The 21,343-nt window shown below is 49.5% G+C and overlaps 2 protein-coding genes across 4 annotated transcripts in view; one reads left to right on the forward strand and one right to left on the reverse strand.

Annotated features, from left to right (window-relative positions):
* The window catches only part of GAMT (guanidinoacetate N-methyltransferase), a 194,053-nt gene that overhangs the window by 75,123 nt on the left and 97,587 nt on the right, over nucleotides 1-21,343 (reverse strand). The gene's annotated exons all lie outside the window — the stretch shown is intronic.
* APC2 (APC regulator of WNT signaling pathway 2) overlaps nucleotides 6,156-21,343 on the forward strand; it is a 49,197-nt gene continuing 34,009 nt past the window's right edge. Inside the window, exon 1 of the mRNA XM_082206197.1 lies at nucleotides 6,156-6,359. Coding sequence (XP_082062323.1) covers nucleotides 6,306-6,359 — 54 coding nt within the window. The 5' untranslated portion in view covers nucleotides 6,156-6,305. The remainder of the gene's footprint in view (nucleotides 6,360-21,343) is intronic.

Here is a 21,343-nt window from a genome sequence, read left to right on the forward strand (position 1 = left end):
TATAACACGCACCAGACCATAACACACACATAGTTTTTAGAGGAGAAAAACAAGAAAAAAATATTCTAAACGAAATAGTGGATATATGATTTTTGTGGTTCATGCTGTGGCCACAGACAAGTGATCTGGCAGTGAGTTTGGAGTAGCCCAATGCAAAAATCCTGAGGATCCATGTGGATCCATGCTTTGTAACCACGGGGGAGGGAAGGAAGGGGAACCATGGATCTTCTGCTCACGACTGCAGCAGATCCCCCCCGCCACCCGCAGGCATTCGCTCCATAACACGCACAGACATTTCCCCTTACTTTCTAGGAGGAAAAAAGTGAGTGTTATGGTGCAAAAAATACGGTAATTCGTTCCGGAGGTCCATACTTAACCTGAAGCACCACTTTAGCTAATGGGGCCTCCTGCTGCCGCCACGCCGCCAGAGCACAATTTCTGCTCTCATCCTGAAGCAAAGTTCTTAACCTGAAGAACTATTTCTAGGTTAGCGGAGTCTGTAACCTGAAGCGTATGTAACTTGAAGCGAATGTAACCCGAGGTACCACTGTACGAAGTGTATGTAACCCAATGTACCACTGTATGGGGTTGCGGCGCTCATCTTGCTTTCAGGCCGAGGGAGCCAGCAGAAACCAGAGCGCACGAAAACGACGTTTACCTTCCTGGTGGAGCGGTACCTATTTATTTACTTGTACCAGCATGCTTTCAAAATGCTAGGTTGGCAGGAGCTGGGACCAAGCAACGGGAGCTCACTCCGTCACAGGGATTCGAACCTCAAAAGTCCCTCGAAACAGTTCAGCCCAAGTACCGTTTTTGAGAAAGGACTGGCGTCCTCAGCCCAGGACTAAGGTAAAGGTAAAGGGACCCCTGACCGTTAGGTCCAGTCGTGACCGACTCTGGGGTTGCAGCGCTCATCTCGCTTTACTGGCCGAGGGAGCCGGTGTACAGCTTCCGGGTCATGCGGCCAGCAGGACTGAGCTGCTTCTGGCGAAGCAGAGCAGCGCACGGAAACGCCGTTTACCTTCCCGCTGGAGCGGGACCTATTTATCTACTTGCACTTTGACGTGCTTTCGAACTGGAGCAGGGGACCGAGCAACGGGAGCTCACCCGGCGGGGATTCAAACCGCCGACCTTCTGATCGGCAAGCCCTAGGCTGTTTTAACCCACAGCGTCCCTCAGCCCAGGACTAGAGACGTTGAAAAAGAAAAAAACATTCTGCCATAGCTTTAGAAAGAGATTGAAGGGACAAAGCAAAGTCTGCAAGTTCGAGTTTTCAGCGCAGTCCTCACCTGGCAGGGCGGCCGTCTCTGGATCTGAAAGGCTGCGTAGATCTGTTTCTCGAGGCCGGTTTTATCTTCTAAAGGGAGCGAAACGGCCTGAAGACGGTCAGAAGTCCTTCATCTTCCAGGCTTCCTCTCTGAAACTGCCCTTCCTGGGATCAAGGGCAGTGGTTAAGAGACCAGGAAATCTCTCCTGTGGGTGTATTTTGATATAAACAAGGCACCGTCTTCAGCACAAGGGTGGACATTCCTGTCTAAGTGAGTTTGAAGCAGTCGAGACAAAGGGAGGTGTGCTCAGTCGTCGTCTTCTTCAGAAACACCTGAAGGAAGGAATTTCAGAAATAGACTGGAAAGAGAAGCTGCTGAATTGCAACTCATTACCAAACTTAAAACCATGGAGAGACCTGGTCTGAACAAAGACATTGGATTCTTATCCCATTATACATAACTAAGCCATTTCTCACCCTCTCACCCCTTGCCTTTTCCTGTAAGACCTATTGCAGTCGTTAAGAGTCGTCAACAGGCTCATCTCAGCTATCTGCCAATCTCCCATTCCCACCACCCTTCTGAGTAATACCCCTCCCCACCTTCTCACTATATAGAAGGGTCTGGCAACTTCTGTTTCAGTGTATCTGAAGAAGTGTGCATGCACACGAAAGCTCATACCAAGAACTAACTTAGTGGGTCTTTAAGGTGCTACAGGAAGGAATTTTTTTATTTTGACTATGGCAGACCAACACGGCAACCTATCTGCAACCTGAAGGAAGGGTTGTTCTTTGCAGTTTGAAGTGGATATACAGCGGTACCTTGGTTCATGAACTTTATCCGTTCCGGAAGTCCGTTCTGAAACCAAAGCGTTCTTCAACCAAGGCGCGCTTTCCCATAGCAGCGGGGAACACAATTTACAACAACAACAATCTTTATTACGGTCCAGAGACCCAACAAATTGTTACAAAGCAATACACAATTCATACAGCCTATCTCCATGTTAAACAAGCATTTTGTTCAGAATGTACAAATATTATTTACAAATAATAATAATAAAATTTTATTTATACCCCGCCCTTCCCGGTTCAGAAAACCGGGCTCAGGACGGCTAACAACAAATTTAAACACTTAATCGATGCAACAAAAACCAGCATAAAATACAAAATAAAACATGAATAACAATAAATTCAGAGTTCAAAAATCAATTTGGGGGGGAAATCCATCCAATAAACATTAGATGATCCCCAGGGCTAGCTGGCTAAATTAGTCCTATTTGGGCTAGCGAGGAGACCGGGGGAGAATTAGCTGTGGGATCCCAGAGCGGGTAATCTTCATAAAAAGGGGAGGGAAGGAAGGGGAATAAAAGATCAGGCTAAGTTCAAGTTGAAAGCCAGGTGGAATAGCTCTGTCTTACAGGCCCTGCAGAAGGCGGTTAAATCCTGCAGGGCCCTAGTCTCATGGGACAGAGCATTCCACCAGGTCGGAGCCACCACTAAGAAGGCCCAGGCCCTGGTGGAGGATAATCTGACTTCCTTAGGGCCCGGGACCTCTAAACTATGAATACTCATGGAACTTAAGGTCCTCTGCAGGGCATGAAATGGAACACAATCAACAGGAAGCGAAACATGTTCTTATTCCAAGGCAAAGTTCACAAACCAAAACACTTACTTCCGGGTTTGCAGCGTTCTTAACCCAAGTCATTCGTAAACTAAGCTGTTCTTAAACCCAAGGTACCCTTGTAAGTGTTTGAGAAGGCAAATGTGAATGCCAGCTTTGCAGCTAGAAGAACATCGGAAAAGCCCGGTTTATTTGTTTCGTAAAATTTATGAGTTAAAAAGGTAAAGGGACTTGTGACCATTAGGTCGAGTTGTGGCCAACTCTGGGGTTGCGGCGCTCATCTCTCTTTACTGGCCGAGGGAGCCGGCGTACAGCTTCCAGGTCATGTGGCCAGTATGACTAAACCGCTTCTGGCGAAGCAGAGCAGTGCACGGAAACGCAGTTTACCTTCCCGCCGGAGCGGTACCTATTTATCTACTTGCACTTTGACGTGCTTTCGAACTGCTAGGTTGGCAGGAGCAGGGACCGAGCAAAGGGAGCTCACCCCGTCGTTGCGGGGATTCGAACCCACAGCGCCACCCGAGTCCCTCATAAGTGTGGGCTGAAAACAGGTTAAAACTCGCACCAACTGTCAGGAGAGCGTGCAGGAGCCAGGCCCTGGGACCAGTAGGACTTTGCAGGACTGGGGCCTTCCTAAATTTGTTCTGAAGTGGCAAGGTGCAGCCGCACAGGTGAGGCCGATTGGTAACTCACAGCACCTGGTGGCAGGAGCCGGGAAGGGATATAAGGTCAGCATTTCCCTTCGGCTCTTTGCCACAGCAACATGTTCCTTGCCTTACTGCGTTTGGCTCCTTGCTTCCCGATCCTTGGCTCCTTGACTCCTTGACCCTCGGACCCCTGACTTCGTGACTCCCTGCTCCTCGACCCTCAGATCCCTGGCTTCCTGACTCCTTGCTCCTTGACCCTCGGACCCCTGGCTTCCTGACTCCCTCCTTCCTGACCCTCGGACCCCTGGCTTCCTGACTCCTTGCTCCTCGGACCCTTGACTTCGGGACTCCTTGCTCCTCGACCCTCGGACCCTTGACTTCGGGACTCCTTGCTTCTCGAACCTCGGACCCTTGACTTCGGGACTCCTTGCTCCTCGACCCTCGGACCCTTGACTTCGGGACTCCTTGCTTCTCGAACCTCGGACCCTTGACTTCGGGACTCCTTGCTCCTCGACCCTCGGACCCTTGGCTTCGGGACTCCTTGCTCCTTGACCCTCGGACCCCTGGCTTCCTGACTCCCTCCTTCCTGACCCTCAGACCCCTGGCTTCCTGACTCCTTGCTCCTCGACCCTCAACCCCTGGCTTCCTGACTCCCTCCTTCCTGACCCTTGGACCCCTGGCTTCGTGACTCCTTGCTCCTCGACCCTCGGACCCTTGACTTCATGACTTCCTTCTTCCTGACCCTCAGACCCCTGGCTTCTGGACTCTCATTCCTGCTCCCACCCCGCCACCTTGCCCCTGCTCCCGACGTCCTCAGCCGGGACTTCGATCGCCCATAGACACCGATTTTCTGAGCATCTGAGGAGGCTTGCCTAAACCCAAAAACGTCCGTAGCAGGCGCTGAAAAGAGCGCCGCGAAGGCTCGGCGTCAAGTGGCAGGCAGTTCCAAAGTCGGAGTGCCGCCACGCGAAAGGTTCGAGCCCTTAGAAATGTGGAGCGGGCCTTTTGCGGCGCCTGCAGCAGTGGCGGCAGTTCCGCAGACTTTTCAAAGGTTGGTTGGGCAAATAAAGGGTAAGGCTGATCCCAAACGGGGCCCCCCTCTATTCTAGCACCCTGTTCTCACTGTGTCTGGTCAAATCCCCCCAAGGAAAGCACCCCCCCGAGCAGGATCTGAGCGCAAGAGCAACACAGGGCACCCCTGTGGGGCTAGGCAGCTCTGTTCTGCCACCCCTCGCCTGCAGAGCCGACAGCCCCTCACCCTTTTTCAAACATCCTCCTCTCTCCTTGGGAGACCTCTGGGCAGCCACAATGCCTTCCCTCTGAGCTGCCCCAAAGAGAGGCGCCTCTTCACACTGCCCCACAGGGGCCTGGCAGGCACCCCTTGCCCAGCCCCAGAGGCACCATTCACCCACGGAGCTTGCAGCCAGGGCTGCTGCAACAAAGAACCTCGCAAGCCTTGCGGAGGCAGAGACGCCAGAGGGCAACAGAGGAGGGAGCGAAGGAAAGGGGTAGAGGCCAGTGTTGACCATCATTCTGGGCACCGCAGGGTGGGTTAAAAGCCACTGACCGCCGGCCCTTCCCCAGAGTTTTCAGGGAAGGGGCATTTCCAGGCTCACCTGGCGATGCTTTTGGCACAGGTGTGACCCCCTTCATGGATCCCTGCCTTGCCGTGGCGAAGGGGCTTGAATAACCCAGAGAAGCTATGAGCTATGCCGTGCAGAGCCACCCAAGATGAACAGGTCATAGTGGAGAGTTTTGACCAAATGTGATCCACCTGGAGCAGGAACCGGCAAGCCACTCCGGTATCCCTGCCAAGAAAACTCCATGGACAAAGACAACAGGCATATAAAAGTTATGACGCTGGAAGATGAGCCCCTCAGGTCGGAAGGCGTCCAACGTGCTACTGAGGAAGAGCGGAAGACAAGTAATTCAGAGCTGATGAAGCGGCTGGGCCAAAGCCGAAAGGTCGCTCGTTGCGGATATGCCTGGAAGTTAAAGGAAAGTCCAATGCTGTAAAGAAAGATATTGCATAGGAACCTGGAATGTAAAAACCATGTACCTGGGTAAGTTGGATGTGGTCAAAAATGGGATGGCAAGAATAAATATTGACATCCTGGGCATCAGTGAACTAAAATGGACGGGAATGGGCGGATTCAGTTCGGATGACCAATCCATTCTGAAGGAAATCAGCCCTGAGTGCTCACTGGAAGGACAGATCCTGAAGCTGAGGCTCCAAGACTTTGGCCACCTCAGGAGAAGAGAAGACTCCCTGGAAAAGACCCTGATGTTGGCTAAGATGGAGGGCACAAGGAGACGGGGACGACGGAGGACGAAATGGTGGGACAGTGTTCTCGAAGCTACCAGCATGAGTTTGACCAAACTGCGGGAGGCAGTGGAAGACAGGAGGGCCTGGCGTGCTCTGGTCCAGGGGGTCACGAAGAGTCGGACACAACTAAACGACTAAACAACAGCAAAACAAAGGGCGGGTATGAAAGCAGGGTCATCATTTGGAAAATAAAAATAAAATCTGCAGATTGCCTTGCAGCCTCCTCCTCCACCACCTCCTCCGGTATTTGGCTCCTGCAATATTCTCTCGGCCACATTTCCCCCCCCCCTAGCAACCCGGTGGACTGAGTCTGCACCGCTCCCTAGCGCTCGCTGGAGTGCGCTGCCGCCTCCGTCCTTGCCAGAGCGAGCCAGCCAAGCCCATCTGCATCCATCAGAGAGGGAGGGGAGAATCAGCCAAAGGGTGGCAGAGAATGCAGAGAACTACATGGGCTTGCTCTGGGTTCTGTCTTTCCTCCATTCCACCTTCTTCGGTGATGAGGTAAGGCTTTCTCCTTTCACTGCCTTCCCTCTTAAAAGATGCGCCTGCATTTTCCAATATGCTTTCTCTCCTGCTCTCAAACGATAGCTGTCAATGGCAAACAAAAAGCTTCAATCTGTTTGTGTTTGTGTGTGTTTTTTTCCTAATGCAACTGCTGGCCCTCTCAGCTTGCGGGTTTAGAAAACCAGGTACCAGCCCTTGGGGGAACCGAGAGCAGAAAATTCAGGGTGCAAGCAGTGGAGGGTGGCAGGGACGGTTGCCGTTTTAATTTTGCAAGGTCCAGATTGTGGTTTGGAAGCCTGGGCTTGTTCACGCTGCGGTGGTGTCCCCCGGACCCACAATCTCATTTCGGTTGTGCTTTAAACGATGGCCAATATTGTGCTTTAGTTGTTGCAACCTCCTTTGGTGAGAAATCGTTTGGCTGGCTGGCTGGCTGTCTCGCTGGCTGTTTTTCCATCCATCTCGCTGTCGTGATTACAGACACACAAACATCTCCTCTTCGCAAAAGGGACGAGGGACGGGAATCTGTTTTTGTTGCCTAGCGATGACAACTCCAGACAAAGGTGTGTTGGCAGGCATTTGGGGATGCGAGAGGCAGTGTGTGTCTCTCTCTCTGTGTGTAGATTTGATGTTGGTCCAAAATGGAGCGCCATTTTCCCCCACCGCCCCTTTCCAAAAGGCTTGGCTGGTTGGCTAACGTCCACAGGGAAGGCAAAGCGAGAGAGGCCGAAAACGAACGTCTCCGAGTTTAGCCAAATGACACCAACGCCCTGGAAGAAAGAAAAAAAACAAGCGAGCATTCGGAATGGGTTTGCTGGATCCGTCCCAAAAAAACAGCCCATCTAATAGAGTGCTCTGTGTCCAGAAGTGGTTGGACACATGCCCTCTGGAAAAAAAACGATGCAGACAACAAAGACGGTAGAAGGAGCACCCCTGGTTTGCATCCCTGGCGTTTTTGCGATAGACTGCCCTCGCCCAGGAGGCTCCATTTTGCTGTTGGAATGACTTTGCATGTTGTAAGGCTCAGAGCCGGGATGTTTGATGCACAAAAATAAAACAACGTGTGCTCTTTCAATTGCATCAGTTGCCTTATACGGAGTCGGTACCCCCATGGTTCCACCTATACCAGTGCTGTCCGCACGGACTGGCAGCAGCTGTCCAGGGGTTTCAGGCAGGGGGAATCTTCTGCATGTCACGGGCCTTGCCTTAAAAAGAAAGCAAGATTCTAGTCCTCATCGCTTTGAACTACAAGGCCGAAATGAACAGAACGCTGGCTTAGACCATGGCTCCATCTAGTGCAATATTCCCCACACGGACTGGCAACAGCTCTCTAAGGTTTCAGGCGGGGGGAATGCCAAGGGTGGAACCTGGCATGGACGCCCTACCACTTAGCTAAAGCCTCTTTACATTAACATTCAGTAGATATAAAGAAACAATCCTTAAACCATCCTATATGATGTTTTTATATGTGCTGGAAGCCGCCAAGATTGGCTAGGGGAACCCCAGCCAGATGGGTGGGGTATAAATAAAATTAGTATTAGTATTAACAACCACCCCTGTCAGGTAATCCAGTATTATTATCATCCATATTTTTTGGTGGGAAGGGAGAGACAAAGACCTGCCTCAACCCATCCATTGTGAGTTCCATACAGAGACAAGATTTGAACTCGGCACTTGCCGACTCTTAGGTCAATCTCTTGAGTCCTCGGTTCGGAACGGCAATCTGGTGCACCCCCAAAGCAAACTGGTTTGTCTCCCGTTCCTTTCCACCACCCCAAAGATAACTACCGTATTTTTCGCTCTATAAGACTCACTTTTCCCCTGCTAAAAAGTAAGGGGAAATGTGTGTGCGTCTTACGGAGCGAATGCAGGCTGCGCAGCTATCCCAGAAGCCAGAACAGCAAGAGGGATTGCTGCTTTCGCTGCGCAGCGATCCCTCTTGCTGTTCTGGCTTCTGAGATTCAGAATTTTTTTCTTCTTCTTTTCCTCCTCCAAAAACTAGGTGCATCTTGTGGTCTGGGGCGTCTTATAGAGCGAAAAATACGGTAGATTCTACAGCAATCTCACTGGTTGTCAGACAAGCCTTTGTCCCAAGGTTACAGTTACCTGCATGGACACTGTCCAGATTTGTGCTCACGTCAACTTCAAGGGGTTAGGAAAGGGGTGGGATTTATTTATTATTTTAGGGTGGGGAGAAAGAGAGGCTTGTGTTTGCTCTTCCCAGGAACTTTGGAAAGGAGTTGTTGTTGTTGTTGTTGTTTAGTCGTTTAGTCGTGTCCGCCTCTTCGTGACCCCCTGGACCAGAGCACGCCAGGCCCTCCTGTCTTCCACTGCCTCCCGCAGTTTGGTCAGACTCATGCTGGTGGCTTTGAGAACATTGTCCCACCATCTCGTCCTCTGTCATCCCCTTTTCCTTGTGCCCTCCATCTTTCCCAACATCAGGGTCTTTTCCAGAGAGTCTTCTCTTCTCCTGAGGGGGCCAAAGTCTTGGAGCCTCAGCTTCAGGATCTGTCCTTCCAGTGAGCACTCAGGGCTGATTTCCTTCCGAATGGATAGGCTTGATCTTCTTGCAGTCCATGGGACTCTCAAGAGTCTCCTCCAGCACCAGAATTCAAAAGCATCCATTCTTCGGCGATCAGCCTTCTTGATGGTCCCGCTCTCACTTCCATACTTGGAAAGGACCGGCCTTTGTGAAATAGCCTGCGAGAAACCTTTCTGAACATTTGCTCGGCAGATTCAGGGAGGGTTCTGAATAATAACAATAAAAATAAGAATAATGAATTTTTATTTGTACCCCACCTTCCCCAGCCGGAGCCGGGCTCAGGGCGGCTAACATCATAACAGACTGCCTTACCCGCTATCTAGCTCTGCACAGACTGGCAGCAGCGCTCCAGAGTTTCAGTAGGGAGACATTCGCTGCATCCCAAACGTCAAAGGATTTGGAATGCAAGTGCAAAGTCAAAAAAGGGTTTGCTTTCAGGGAGCTGACCGCCTTCTGAGTAGCCCATCCCCTATGTTGCTTCGGGCGGATCTCAGATACTAGGGAGCAGGTCTGGAAGGTGAGATACCCAAAGCCCTTAGTCACTCATCCAGAGATGCAACAGGCTGACTCTTCTCTTGCGGGGGAGATTCTTCTGTGTCCACCTCCCCGGGATAACCCAGTACAGTGGTACCTCAGGTTAAGTACTTAATTCATTCCAGAGGTCCGTTCTTAACCTGAAACTGTTCTTAACCTGAAGCACCACTTTAGCTAATGGGGCCTCCTGCTGCCTCCGCGACGCCAGAACACGATTTCTGTTCTCATCCTGAAGCAAAGTTCTTAACCCGAGGTGCTATTTCTGGGTTAGCGGAGTCTGTAACCTGAAGCATCTGTAACCCGAGGTACCACTGTACAGAGATTCAACAGTGGAGGCGGATGGGAAGGAACCAGGGACTCATACAGAGAGGCAGCAGAGAGGCTGGTGAGAAGGAGAGATGGGTTTTCAGCGCAAGGGTCCCTTGTATGTGGTTAGGACAGAGGGACTTGCGCAGAGAGCCTCCTCTGTACAGAGAAGTTGACCGGAGCACAGCAGGGACTCATTCAGAGAGGCAGCGGTCGCCCTCCTTTTGCACTTGAGACGCGTACATTAATCCCTTCCCCGGTTTGGAAGCCGCTGAGAGACACACACGCTTTTTATAATTTTAAAAAACAAAAACCCAGAAGGCTGATCGCCAAAGAAGGCATGCTTTTGAATTCTGGTGCTGGAGGAGACTCTTGAGAGTCCCATGGACTGCAAGAAGATCCAACCTCTCCATTCGGAAGGAAATCAGCCCTGAGTGCTCACTGGAAGGACAGATCCTGAAGCTGAGGCTCCAAGACTTTGGCCACCTCCTGAGAAGAGAAGACTCCCTGGGAAAGACCCTGATGCTGGGAAAGATGGAGGGCACAAGGAGAAGGGGACAACAGAGGACGAGATGGTGGGACAGTGTTCTCGAAGCTACCAACATGAGTTTGACCAAACTGCGGGAGGCAGTGGAAGACAGGAGGGCCTGGCGTGCTCTGGTCCAGGGGGTCACGAAGAGGCGGACACGACTAAACAACAACAAGCTTGCCGGGACCCCCTTTACCTTCCCCCTTCCTTCCCATAATTGTTTCTTTAATAGGTTTTTTTTTGGGGGGGGGTCTGTTTTACTACTTCCACTGTCATTTCCACGACCTTCCCCCCTTCCCCATCCTCTAGCAGGCTGTCTTCATCCTGCCCTCCTCCTCCGGAGGGGAGCTCTAGGCAAAGCTGGGTACCAGTCAGGCCCTGTTGCCATGGTGACCCCATCCTCTGTGGGGGGGGGGGAGTATCCTCCCATCTCCAGCATCAATGTGTCTGCATGTCGTGTCTGGGTGTGTGATGATATATTGATTCCCCTGCTCCTATCCAGCAATTGCATTGACCTTGCTTCCCAGTTGTCAAACTGGGATATGTTTCCTCTTAGCAGGACATGAGAGGGAGGGTTGGAGGGGGCCACTTCTGGGGGCTTGGATGCCCCCTCCTCTCTCCCCCCTGAGGCCGCTTTGTTTGCCAGAGTTGGGTTTCCTCTTTCTCGCCTCCCCTCCTTTAATCTCCTTCTGCGCCCTGGATCTTGACTGAAATTTCAATTAGCAGGAACTGGTAACAACAGAGTGTTTGTTTAACCCCCCTGGGGGGTTTGCAGGGTGTGAGTGTATAGGGGGGGCGCAGCGGGAGAGACTAGCCCCTCTCTCCTTCCCCTGGAAAATCTCCAGGCCCTAAAGCATTCAGCCACTAAAGCGTTGTTTTTTCCCCTTCATTTTCAGGCCCTTTCCCTTTCCAATTCTTGCTCACTTTTCTTCCTCCTCTCCCTTCTTTTTTCCTTCCCCTTTCATTTAAATCCCCTCTCCCTTTTTTGCATTTTAATTCCCTTCCTCCTTTCCCAAAAGATCTCCTCTAGATGTTTCTTCTTTTTCTTCTAAAAGTTATTTCCCCTCCTGTTAAAACAAAAAAACCAGGACAGCTTCCAACAATCCAAAACCAGTAGAACGGAGCATAATAATAATAATAATAATAATAATAATAATAATAATAATAATAATATAAAGCAGCTGAATAAATCCAGATTAGATCAGATTTAATTCCTTTAGGATATTTTTTTTCTCTCTCCTCCTTGCTCCCCCTCTCTCTTTCCTTTCATCTTAATGATTCCTGCTCTTCGTTTCTTTGTATTTCACTAACTTAGTTCTTTCATTTTGATGTTCTTCCTTTTTCTTTGGGGCCCCCGTGTCCAGCTTTCACAGAATCATGGAATGGGGGACCCCAGAGGCCATCCAGCCCAACCCCCTGGGGCAGTACAGAAATCACAGCTGAAGACTCCGTGAGAATTGGCCGCCCGAATTCTGTTTGGAATCTTCCAGTAAAGGACACTCTGCCCCTTTCTGAGTCCAGTCTACTGCTCAATGGCCCTTAGCCTCAGAAAGTTCTTTCCTAATGTTTCGTTGGAATCTCCTTTTTTTGTCACTTGAAGTCATTGGATCTGGTCCCTCCCTCTGGACTCAAGAGTAGATCCCTTGAAATGAAAGAATATGACTAACCGTAACAGCACTAGCTAGGTTTAGCATTGGTGAAGTCTTCCTTCCTTCCTTCCTTCCTTCCTTCCTTCCTTCCTTCCTTCCTTCCTTCCTTCCATCTATCCTTCTTTCCTCCCTCTCTTTTCTTTCTTTCTTTCTTTCTTTCTTTCTTTCTTTCTTTCTTTCTTTCTTTCTTTCTTTCTTTCTTTCTTTCTTTCTCCTTCCTTCCTTCCTTCCTTCCTTCCTTCCTTCCTTCCTTCCTTCCTTCCTCTCTCCTTCCTTCCTTCCTTCCTTCCTTCCTTCCTTCCTTCCTTCCTCCCTCTCTCTCTCTCTCTCTCTCTCTCTCTCTCTCTCTCTCTCTCAGCTTCAGTTTTCTGCACACCACTTAGAAATATTTTTACTCTATTGAGCCAGTATAGAAAGTAAACATTCCATCAATATATGTTTATTTTGTGGGGGCTTTAAATACCCCCCCACAGCCCTAAATATTTGATTATGTTGATCGACGTTAAGGCATTGCTTATCAAACTATTGCTTTAACACTGAGCAATGCAATGTTTCCATTTAACTTTTATTTTAAGCAATTAAAAACCCCACAATCCTGGGAATTGTAGTTCCCCCGCTCACGGAGCTACAATTCCCAGCACCCTTACCAAATGAAAGTGTCCTTTGATGAGGGAAGCAATAATCTAGAAGCAAATCAGAGGCATTACGGTTTTCTAAAAGCAAAAGCAAACCAATCAATACTGTCTAACGTCAGAGATCCATTTAAATTAATGGGCAGGCTTAGGTCAATTTCAATAGGTCTACTCTGAGTTGGATAACCCTTTTTCTTTGCTGTTTTAATATATACTTCCTCCCCTCCTGTTTCATAATTTCATTTTAACGCTCGTGATTTTCTTCTTTTAACTCTCCCAGTGTTTTTCTCTTTCATCTAATATGACACGTTAGATATGTGACGCTGGCTTGGCCCGGGGGTGACAGATGGGATCTCCTTCCAGGCTGTTAATCTCTCCAGAACATCTGGGTTGATAACTAAGACCCCTGAGATTGTAGTTTAATATGTTCACTCGATCTGCTCCCCAGCCACAAATTTAATTCCAAATTCTGCATTTTGGCAGGGAGGTGTAAGACACAAATGCCCCTATCAATTTATTTATTTATTGGTTGGGGGAGGAGAAGGGGAATGTCTCTCCTGATCCTTTTGAATCTCAAAACCTGGATGCTTTTGCAGTACGTTTCTGAGCACAATTCAAAGGGTTGGTGCTGACCTTGAAAGCCCTAAACGGCCCAGTATCCCTGAAGGAGCGTCTCCACCTCCATCGTTCTACCCGGACACTGAGGTCCAGCTCCGAGGGCCTTCTGGCGGTTCCCTCTGTGTGAGAAGCGAGGTTGCAAGGAACCAGGCAGAGGGCCTTCTCGGTGGTGGCGCCCGCCCTGTGGAATGCCCTCCCATCAGATGTCAAGGAGATAAACAACTATCTGACTTTTAGAAGACATCCAAAGGCAGCCCTGTTTAGGGAAGTCTTTAATGTTTGAAGTTTTATTCTGTTTTTAATGTTTTGTTGGGAGCTGCCCAGAGTGGCTGGGGAAACCCAACCAGATAGGCGGGGTAGAAATAATAAATTATCATTAGGGGATGACCTCTCCACAATCCACAATTCCATTTTTTAGGCTGAGAACAATGAGGAAGGAGGAGAAGGTTCCTCTTCATATAGCATCTAGATCAAGGGAAGTAATAGTGCCACTGTATTCTGCTCTGGTTAGACCTCACCTGGAGTACTGTGTCCAGTTCTGGGCACCCCAGTTCAAGAAGGACACTGACGAACTGGAACGTGTCCAGAGGAGGGCAACCAAAATGGTCAAAGGCCTGGAAACAATGCCTTATGAGGAACGGCTAAGGGAGCTGGGCATGTTTAGCCTGGAGAAGAGGAGGTTAAGGGGTGATATGATAGCCATGTTCAAATATAGAAAAGGATGTCACATAGAGGAGGGAGAAAGGTTGTTTTCTGCTGCTCCAGAGAAGCGGACACGGAGCAATGGATCCAAACTACAAGAAAGAAGATTCCACCTAAACATTAGGAAGAACTTCCTGACAGTAAGAGCTGTTTGACAGTGGAATTTGCTGCCAAGGAGTGTGGTGGAGTCTCCTCCTTTGGAGATCTTTAAGCAGAGGCTTGACAACCATATGTCAGGAGTGCTCTGATGGTGTTTCCTGCTTGGCAGGGGGTTGGACTCGATGGCCCTTGTGGTCTCTTCCAACTCTAGGATTCTATGATTCTAGGAATGGAATCTTGCTTTCACTTGGCCCCTGTACCCCCTTAATCCTGAATTTATTTTACTCTTTGCTAGGATTTGCCAAAAGAAAGTTTTTAACGTTTGATGTTTTGTTGTTTTTTTGGGAGCTGCCCTGAGTGGCTGGAGAAACCCAGCCAGATGGGCGGGGTATAAATCATCATCATCATCATCATATTAAAATGGTTAAAATAATAATAATAACGACAACAACAACGACAATTGCACAATGCCACTCCAACCCAAATCCTCTAATTCTTCGCCAGAGTTTTGGCATGCAAGAATCTGCCTTGTACGCAGACTCAGACCTTTCGATTCTTCTGGGTCAGAGAAGAGATGATCCCATCACTCGGTCCCTTTTTGAGTTGATTGAACATGGGATCTTGTGCATGCAAGGCAGCTGACCAGCCCTTGAGCTTACAGCTCTTCTCAATTACTGTTGTTTAGTCGTTTAGTTATGTCCGACTCTTCATGACCCCCTGGACCAGAGCACGCCAGGCCCTCCTGTCTTCCACTGCCTCCCGCAGTTTGGTCAAACTCATGCTGGTAGCTTCAAGAACACTGTCCCACCATCTCGTCCTCCGTCGTCCCCTTCTCCTTGCGCCCTCCATCTTTCCCAACATCAGGGTCTTTTCTAGGGAGTCTTCTCTTCTCATGAGGTGGCCAAAGTCTTGGAGCCTCAGCTTCAAGATCTGTCCTTCCAGTGAGCACTCAGGGCTGATTTCCTTAAGAATGGAGAGGTTTGATCTTCTTGCAGTCCATGGGACTCTCAAGAGTCTCCTCCAGCACCAGAATTCAAAAGCATCCATTCTTCGGCCATCAGCCTTCTTGATGGTCCAGCTCTCACTTCCATACATCACTACTGGGAAAACCAGAGCTTTTACTATACGGACCTTTGTTGGCAAGGTGATGTCTCTGCTTTTTAAGATGCTGTCTAGGTTTGTCATTGCTTTTCTCCCAAGAAGCAGGCATCTTTTAATTTCGTGGCTGCTGTCTCCATCTGCTGTGATCATGGAGCCCAAGAAAGTAAAATCTCTCACTGCCTCCATTTCTTCCCCTTCTATTTGCCAGGAGGTGATGGGACCAGTGGTTTAAAAATCCATCCCCTCTTCCCAGGGAACTTTGGGAACAGGGATCTCCCAAATGCTCTCAGCACCCAGACCAAACTACAGTTCCCATGATGAATTGAGGGGGAAGCCTTGGCTGTTCAAAGTGGGCAAGACCGTTTTAAATTTCTAGGGAACCTTAGGGATATTTGATGCCTGCTGTCCAGGGTCCTGAAAGAATTCTAGCTCATCCCCCTTGAACTCTGCAGACTTTGCAGAACTTTCAAAAAGTCGCCCAAATGGAAATTCGCCCTGCCCTGTTTTTACGGACCCAGGTGGACCCCCTGTTGTTGTTTTTTAACTATATATTTATGGGGTGCCAACACGGCTGTTGCGATCAGGGGGTCCCTGCGCATTGTAGGCCCATTGAAAGGGAATAACCTGGGTCCTTCCAACGAGTCTACTCCGAATCGAATCCAGTAGGAGACTACGTGTGGTCTTTGCAAAGGGGTTGGTGACTTTAATTTGCCTAGAGCTTAAAATAACTGAAGTGGGGAGGGTGGGTGATCTGAGAGAGATCTCTGGGATCTAGAGTTTCCCTGGCACTCGGAGGAGGTGTGAATGGTTGGTTGACAGCTGCCTGGAGCCTAAGCTTTCCCCAGGAGCCTTTATGACATTAATTCAATCTTAAAATAGACTTGACCTCCAATGACTATCTCGGTTTTCTACATTTTTCTTTTAGAGGGTTGGAACCTCGCGCGCGCACACTAAAAAGAAGGAAATTTTACTTTTCTTCTTCTTTGGCGATCCCTCGTAGCCGAGTAAGATTGTCTTCCATAAACACGGTTTTAACACTGAGTCTGTAAGTGACTGTGGAGGCCAATTCTGGATCCACATGTCCTTCCACAGTGGGGACATAGGTTTCCGGGCGGGAGTTGATAATGGCGAGGATTTGCCAAGCGTGCCTTCCTCTTGGCACGTTTCTCCCTTGCGTCCTGAGTTCGAGTGTCTTCAAAGCCCACGAAGCCTTTGGTAAAGGCTGTTCTCCAACTGGAGCGCTCGCAGGCCAGTGTTTCCCAGTTGTCGGTGTTTATACTACATTTTTTTAAAGATTTGCCTTGAGAGGGTCTTTGAACCTCTTTTGTTGACCGCCAGCATTACGCATAGTGATGTATGGAAGTGAGAGCTGGACCATCAAGAAGGCTGATCGCCAAAGAATGGATGCTTTTGAATTGTGGTGCTGGAGGAGACTCTTGAGAGTCCCATGGACTGCAAGAAGATCAAACCTCTCCATTCAGAAGGAAATCAGCCCTGAGTGCTCACTGGAAGGACAGATCCTGAAGCAGAGGCTCCAAGACTTTGGCCACCTCCTGAGAAGAGAAGACTCCCTGGAAAAGACCCTGATGTTGGGAAAGATGGAGGGCGCAAGGAGAAGGGGACGACGGAGGACGAGATGGTGGGACAGTGTTCTCGAAGCTACCAGCATGAGTTTGACCAAACTGCAGGAGGCAGTGGAAGACAGGAGGGCCTGGCGTACTCTGGTCCAGGGGGTCACGAAGAGGCGGACACGACTAAACGACTAAACAACAACAAAACAAGCATTACACTTTCCATTTTTAAGTTCAGAATAGAGCAGTTGCTTTGGAGAACGATAATCGTGCATCCGAACACCATGACCAGTCCAATGAAGTTGATGTTGAAGAATCATTGCTTCAACACTGGTGATCTTTGCTTCTTCCAGTACACTGGCATTAGTTCACCTGTCTTCCCAAGCAATTATTTGCTCCTCTCCCCATTCAATCCCTCTTCTCCCCCAACGTTCTCCATGGATAAGGGGCAAGGAGTGAGAATGGACAGAGACAGGTTCTAACAGAGTCCACATCATGCTTTCAAAGCATATCCTTTAAAGCTCAGGAGTTTAGAAAGTTCGTAGGGGTTTTAATTTGTTTCATTCTGTTTTTGTTGTGGTTTTTAGCCTGTACACTTTAACTTAAGGGTGCAATTTTATTTTATTTTAGTTAGACTCTTATTCTTTTATCCTTTTTCGTCGATCGCTCGGAGGGCTTTCGGTGTATGTGGGTTTTATGGTATATAATAAACATGACCTCCCTTACGCACACAAAGAACCACGGGAACTGTAGTTTCCCCACCCACCCCTTCGGAGGAAGCTGTGATTTGCAGCGCCCGGGACAAAACTACAGTTCCCAGGATCCTTTGGACAGGTGGAAAAACCGATGCGCTGGGATGTGCTTTCGATGCATGGCGCAGATTAAAATCTTGGCCAGCGAGGGCAGGGGGACGTCTGCCACCCGTTATTTTCTCTGCCACCTCCCCCCACCCCACTTAAAAAAATTAAAAAATAAATCTGAGCTCCTGAGACAAAACCAGCTCAAAATGGAAGGCTGGCTTCTCCAGTTCAGCTGTGTTGGGGCATATTATTATCATCTATCTATCTATCTATCTATCTATCTATTTATTGGGAGGAGGGAGATACAGAGAGACTCTCTCTCTCTCTCTCTCTCTCTCTCTCTCTGTGTGTGTGTGTATGTATGTATATATATATATCCATCATCTTGGAAGCCATTGGCTGTCGCCATGGTTACACAAGAGCATGTTCTGGGCTGCTATTGGCTGGTGCCAGCCCTCTGTTGCTTTCCTCCCCATCTATTCCCCCCTCCCTTTAAAAAAAAAAACCCATTTATCTCTGATTTATTCACTGTATGGGACAAGTCACTAGGGACTCTCCTTCCAATGCAAGATGAATGAGGCTTTGAAGAAAGGTAGCTAGCCTTTTGTCTCCGTGGGGGCAGGGAAGGAAAGGAAAGGTTATTTATTTATTTTGAGGCCTCCCCAACCCCCTCCCCAACTCCCCCCCCCTCTCTCTGATTTTAAAAGGGCAAATTCCACTCACCCAACCAGCCCCCTGAATCTGTCTCCTCTGCAAAACGAAAACACACGGTGCATTTAAACAAGGGGAGGGGGCTTCACCGTGGTACGTGGTTCCGGAATAAGTGGGTGGGGACCCCGGGTGATACTGCAAAACTGCTCCCTGGGGGCCATTTGAGGCAGCTGGAGGGTGACCACCTCCCCAAAAACGCCCCCAAAAGGGTTTTGGTTTTGTTTATAAGGCCTTGGTGCACCCCGTGGTTAGAGTTTGGTGCTGATAACGGCAAGGTTGGAGGTTCGATCCCTGTTGGAGACAGCTGCCTATTCTTGCATTGCAGAGGTTGGGCTAGATTAATAATAATATATTATGCGCAGCGATCCCTCTTCTGGCTTCTGAGATTCAAAATATTTTTTTTTCTTGTTTTCCTCCTCCAAAAACTAGGTGCGTCTTGTGGTCTGGTGCGTCTTATAGAGCGAAAAATACGGTAGTCTGTCTTATAAGTTAAGTGCGTCATCTTAGAGAGCCTTTCGTTTTCTTTCCATATCTTCTAAAAAGCAAATCCTTTAGTTAATATTTTTGTTTCCACAAAGTCTATTCCACAGTTGTTTTCCCATCTCACTTGCTATCAGTCATGTGACGGTTCTTGTTGAGGACTAGCGACTTAACTTCTTGAGGACCGTTCTCCTTGAGGACTAGCGACTTAATTTAGCGGGAAGGGCCGTCGCTGAGGGCCAAGGCCTCCATCCGTGCAGAAGGTGGCAGGTTCAAACCCTGGCGTCTCCAAGTAGGGTTGGGACGCCCGCCCCCCCCCCCGTGCGAAACTCTGGACAGCTGCTACCAGCCAGTGCAGGCAGCATGGGCCTCGATGGACCAGGCATGAGGTGATCCTGAGAATTCCCTTTAGGAGCACGTGCTATAAACATTGGTGTAGCTGCCGCTGCTCAGCTCGGGAGAATCAGCGTCCGATGCCCACACACGCGTGTGACAGCTCTGCCATGTGCCGGCTGGGTCCTGGGCAGAGGCACATGGATCTGTGGGCATAGAGACGCGAGGTGGGCAGCCGCGGACCCCCACCCCGGCCGCTGGTTTGCGGAGAGCAGCTGCCACAGCCTTCGCTTCAACTCCCTTCTCTCTCGGAAACCCTTGCACAGATAAATCTTCATCGCTGCCCTAGGGGGAAAAGCCCACAATCTGGACTTTGTTGACAGCGAGTGCCATCTCCTAGCTGAGTCCTTCTCAGAGTAGATCCATTGAAACGAAGGAGCCTCAGGCATTCATTCACGACAGGCCTGCTCTGAGGAAGGCCAACAAGTCAGTCCCTATTTTCCAGGGACAGTCCCAGATTTACAAAAGCTGCCCCGGTTTCTGATTTATTTATTTTTACCAATGCTTTTTCAAATTAATACATTTCACTGATTTCGCGATCATTCTGACGTTTCAAAGCTTGACTTCCTTCCCCCTCTTTCCGCGGTTCCTTAAATTCATTTTTAATATCTTCTGCATATCCCAATTAACTGTATGTCTTCTAAAGGTTGTATAGTTACTTGGCTCTGGGGTTGCGTAACTCCATCCCCTCCAACATTTCCCCAATGAAAATAGGGATGTCCTAAGGAGCGCGGGTGGCGCTGTGGGTTAAACCACAGAGCCTAGGACTTGCCGATCGGAAGGTTGGCGGTTCGAATCCCCGCAATGACGGGGTGAGCTCCCGTTGCTCGGTCCCTGCTCCTGTCAACCTAGCAGTTCGAAAGCACACCAGTGCAAGTAGATAAATAGGTACCACTCCGGCGGGAAGGTAAACGGCGTTTCCATGCGCTGCTCTGGTTCGCCAGAAGCGGCTTAGTCCTGCTGGCCACATGACCCAGAAGCTGTACGCCGGCTCCCTCGGCCAATAAAGCGAGATGAGCGCCACAACCCAAGAGTCGGCCACGACTGGACCTAACGGTCAGGGATCCCTTTACCTTTAAGGAAAAGCGGGATCAAATCAGAAACTGGGACAGCTTCTGTAAATCCAGGACTTTCCCCTGAAAATAGACAACGGTGTAGCCTGGGGTGCCTGGTTTCTCCCCTCCGAATTTTGCGCCCGGGTCCCCAGCTCCCTGCTACGCCACTGTTTCCCAGTAAGGCTAGGAAGCAAACTCCAGATCTAAAGGCCTGGACGGATGCTGCGTGATCTAACTCTGTATACGAGTTACATCATTGTAATTATAATAGATCGTTATCAATCCAGGAACCGAAAAGCCTGTGTTATTGACACGCTCTGAAAGCGATGGAAGGAGCTCAGCCGGGAAAACCAGCCCTGCCTTGTACGGCTTGTGCTGAGATTGCGGGGTGGCAATTGGAGAAGGGGGGGTCTTCTCACAGCTATTTGGTTCAATACACCCACCACGTGACTTGTCATTGGCAGGCGAGGACCCCACGACGGAGACAAACAGCTCTCCTGTATCTCCCCTCGCATTTAAACCACGGATAATGCCCTCCGCCTAAAAAATTCATTTCCTTAAGAAAAAATGGGGATGTTGCGTGCTTTCCGGGACCCCAAGCCCACAGGGACCCATAAGAAGACCCCCAAGGGGGCTGTGGAACCGGGGAGTGGAGGAATTCGCAGGAATTGACAGCCTGAGGTCAGAGGTTGGGGTCCCACAGAGACCCGGCTGGCGTTTGTGAGTAAGGGGTCTTCATTGTCTCTGTTTCCTCTGTTTGATGTTCTCCGCGATTCTCCTTTTCCGTAAGAATAAACTCGGGGAGATTTTTTTGGGGAGGGGAATAGGGGTGTTCCAAGAGACCCCAGGTGTGCTTGTGGGGAAGAAAGAGTTGTGGGGAAGATGGAGGGAAAAGGGGGGGTGGTGGGGAGGCCACAAAAGCAGCGAGGAGCCCCCAGAAATGGGGAGAGAAAGAAAGAGAAGGCAGCGGAACGGAGTCCGCTCTGAGAGAGGCAGGGAGACAAAGGGATGAAAGGGAGACCGAGATGGGTGATGGGGGGGCAGAAAGAGACAAAAGGGGGCTCCGTTCTTTGTAAAAAATGACTGTGGCCATTGATCTGTGGGGACACCGATTTAGAAAAAGGGAGAAGAGAGCAGGTGAGGGGTTTGCGAACCTACCTGCGCTAACCTGGTCTCCAGGTGATGGCAGGGGGCAAGCTTAAATCTCCAGGTTAGGAGAATGTGCCTTTAATTTTCATATATATTTATAAGACAGCATCTTA

The sequence above is a fragment of the Podarcis vaucheri genome (assembly GCF_965113315.1).
Source record: "Podarcis vaucheri genome assembly, chromosome: 18".
NCBI lineage: Eukaryota > Metazoa > Chordata > Lepidosauria > Squamata > Lacertidae > Podarcis > Podarcis vaucheri.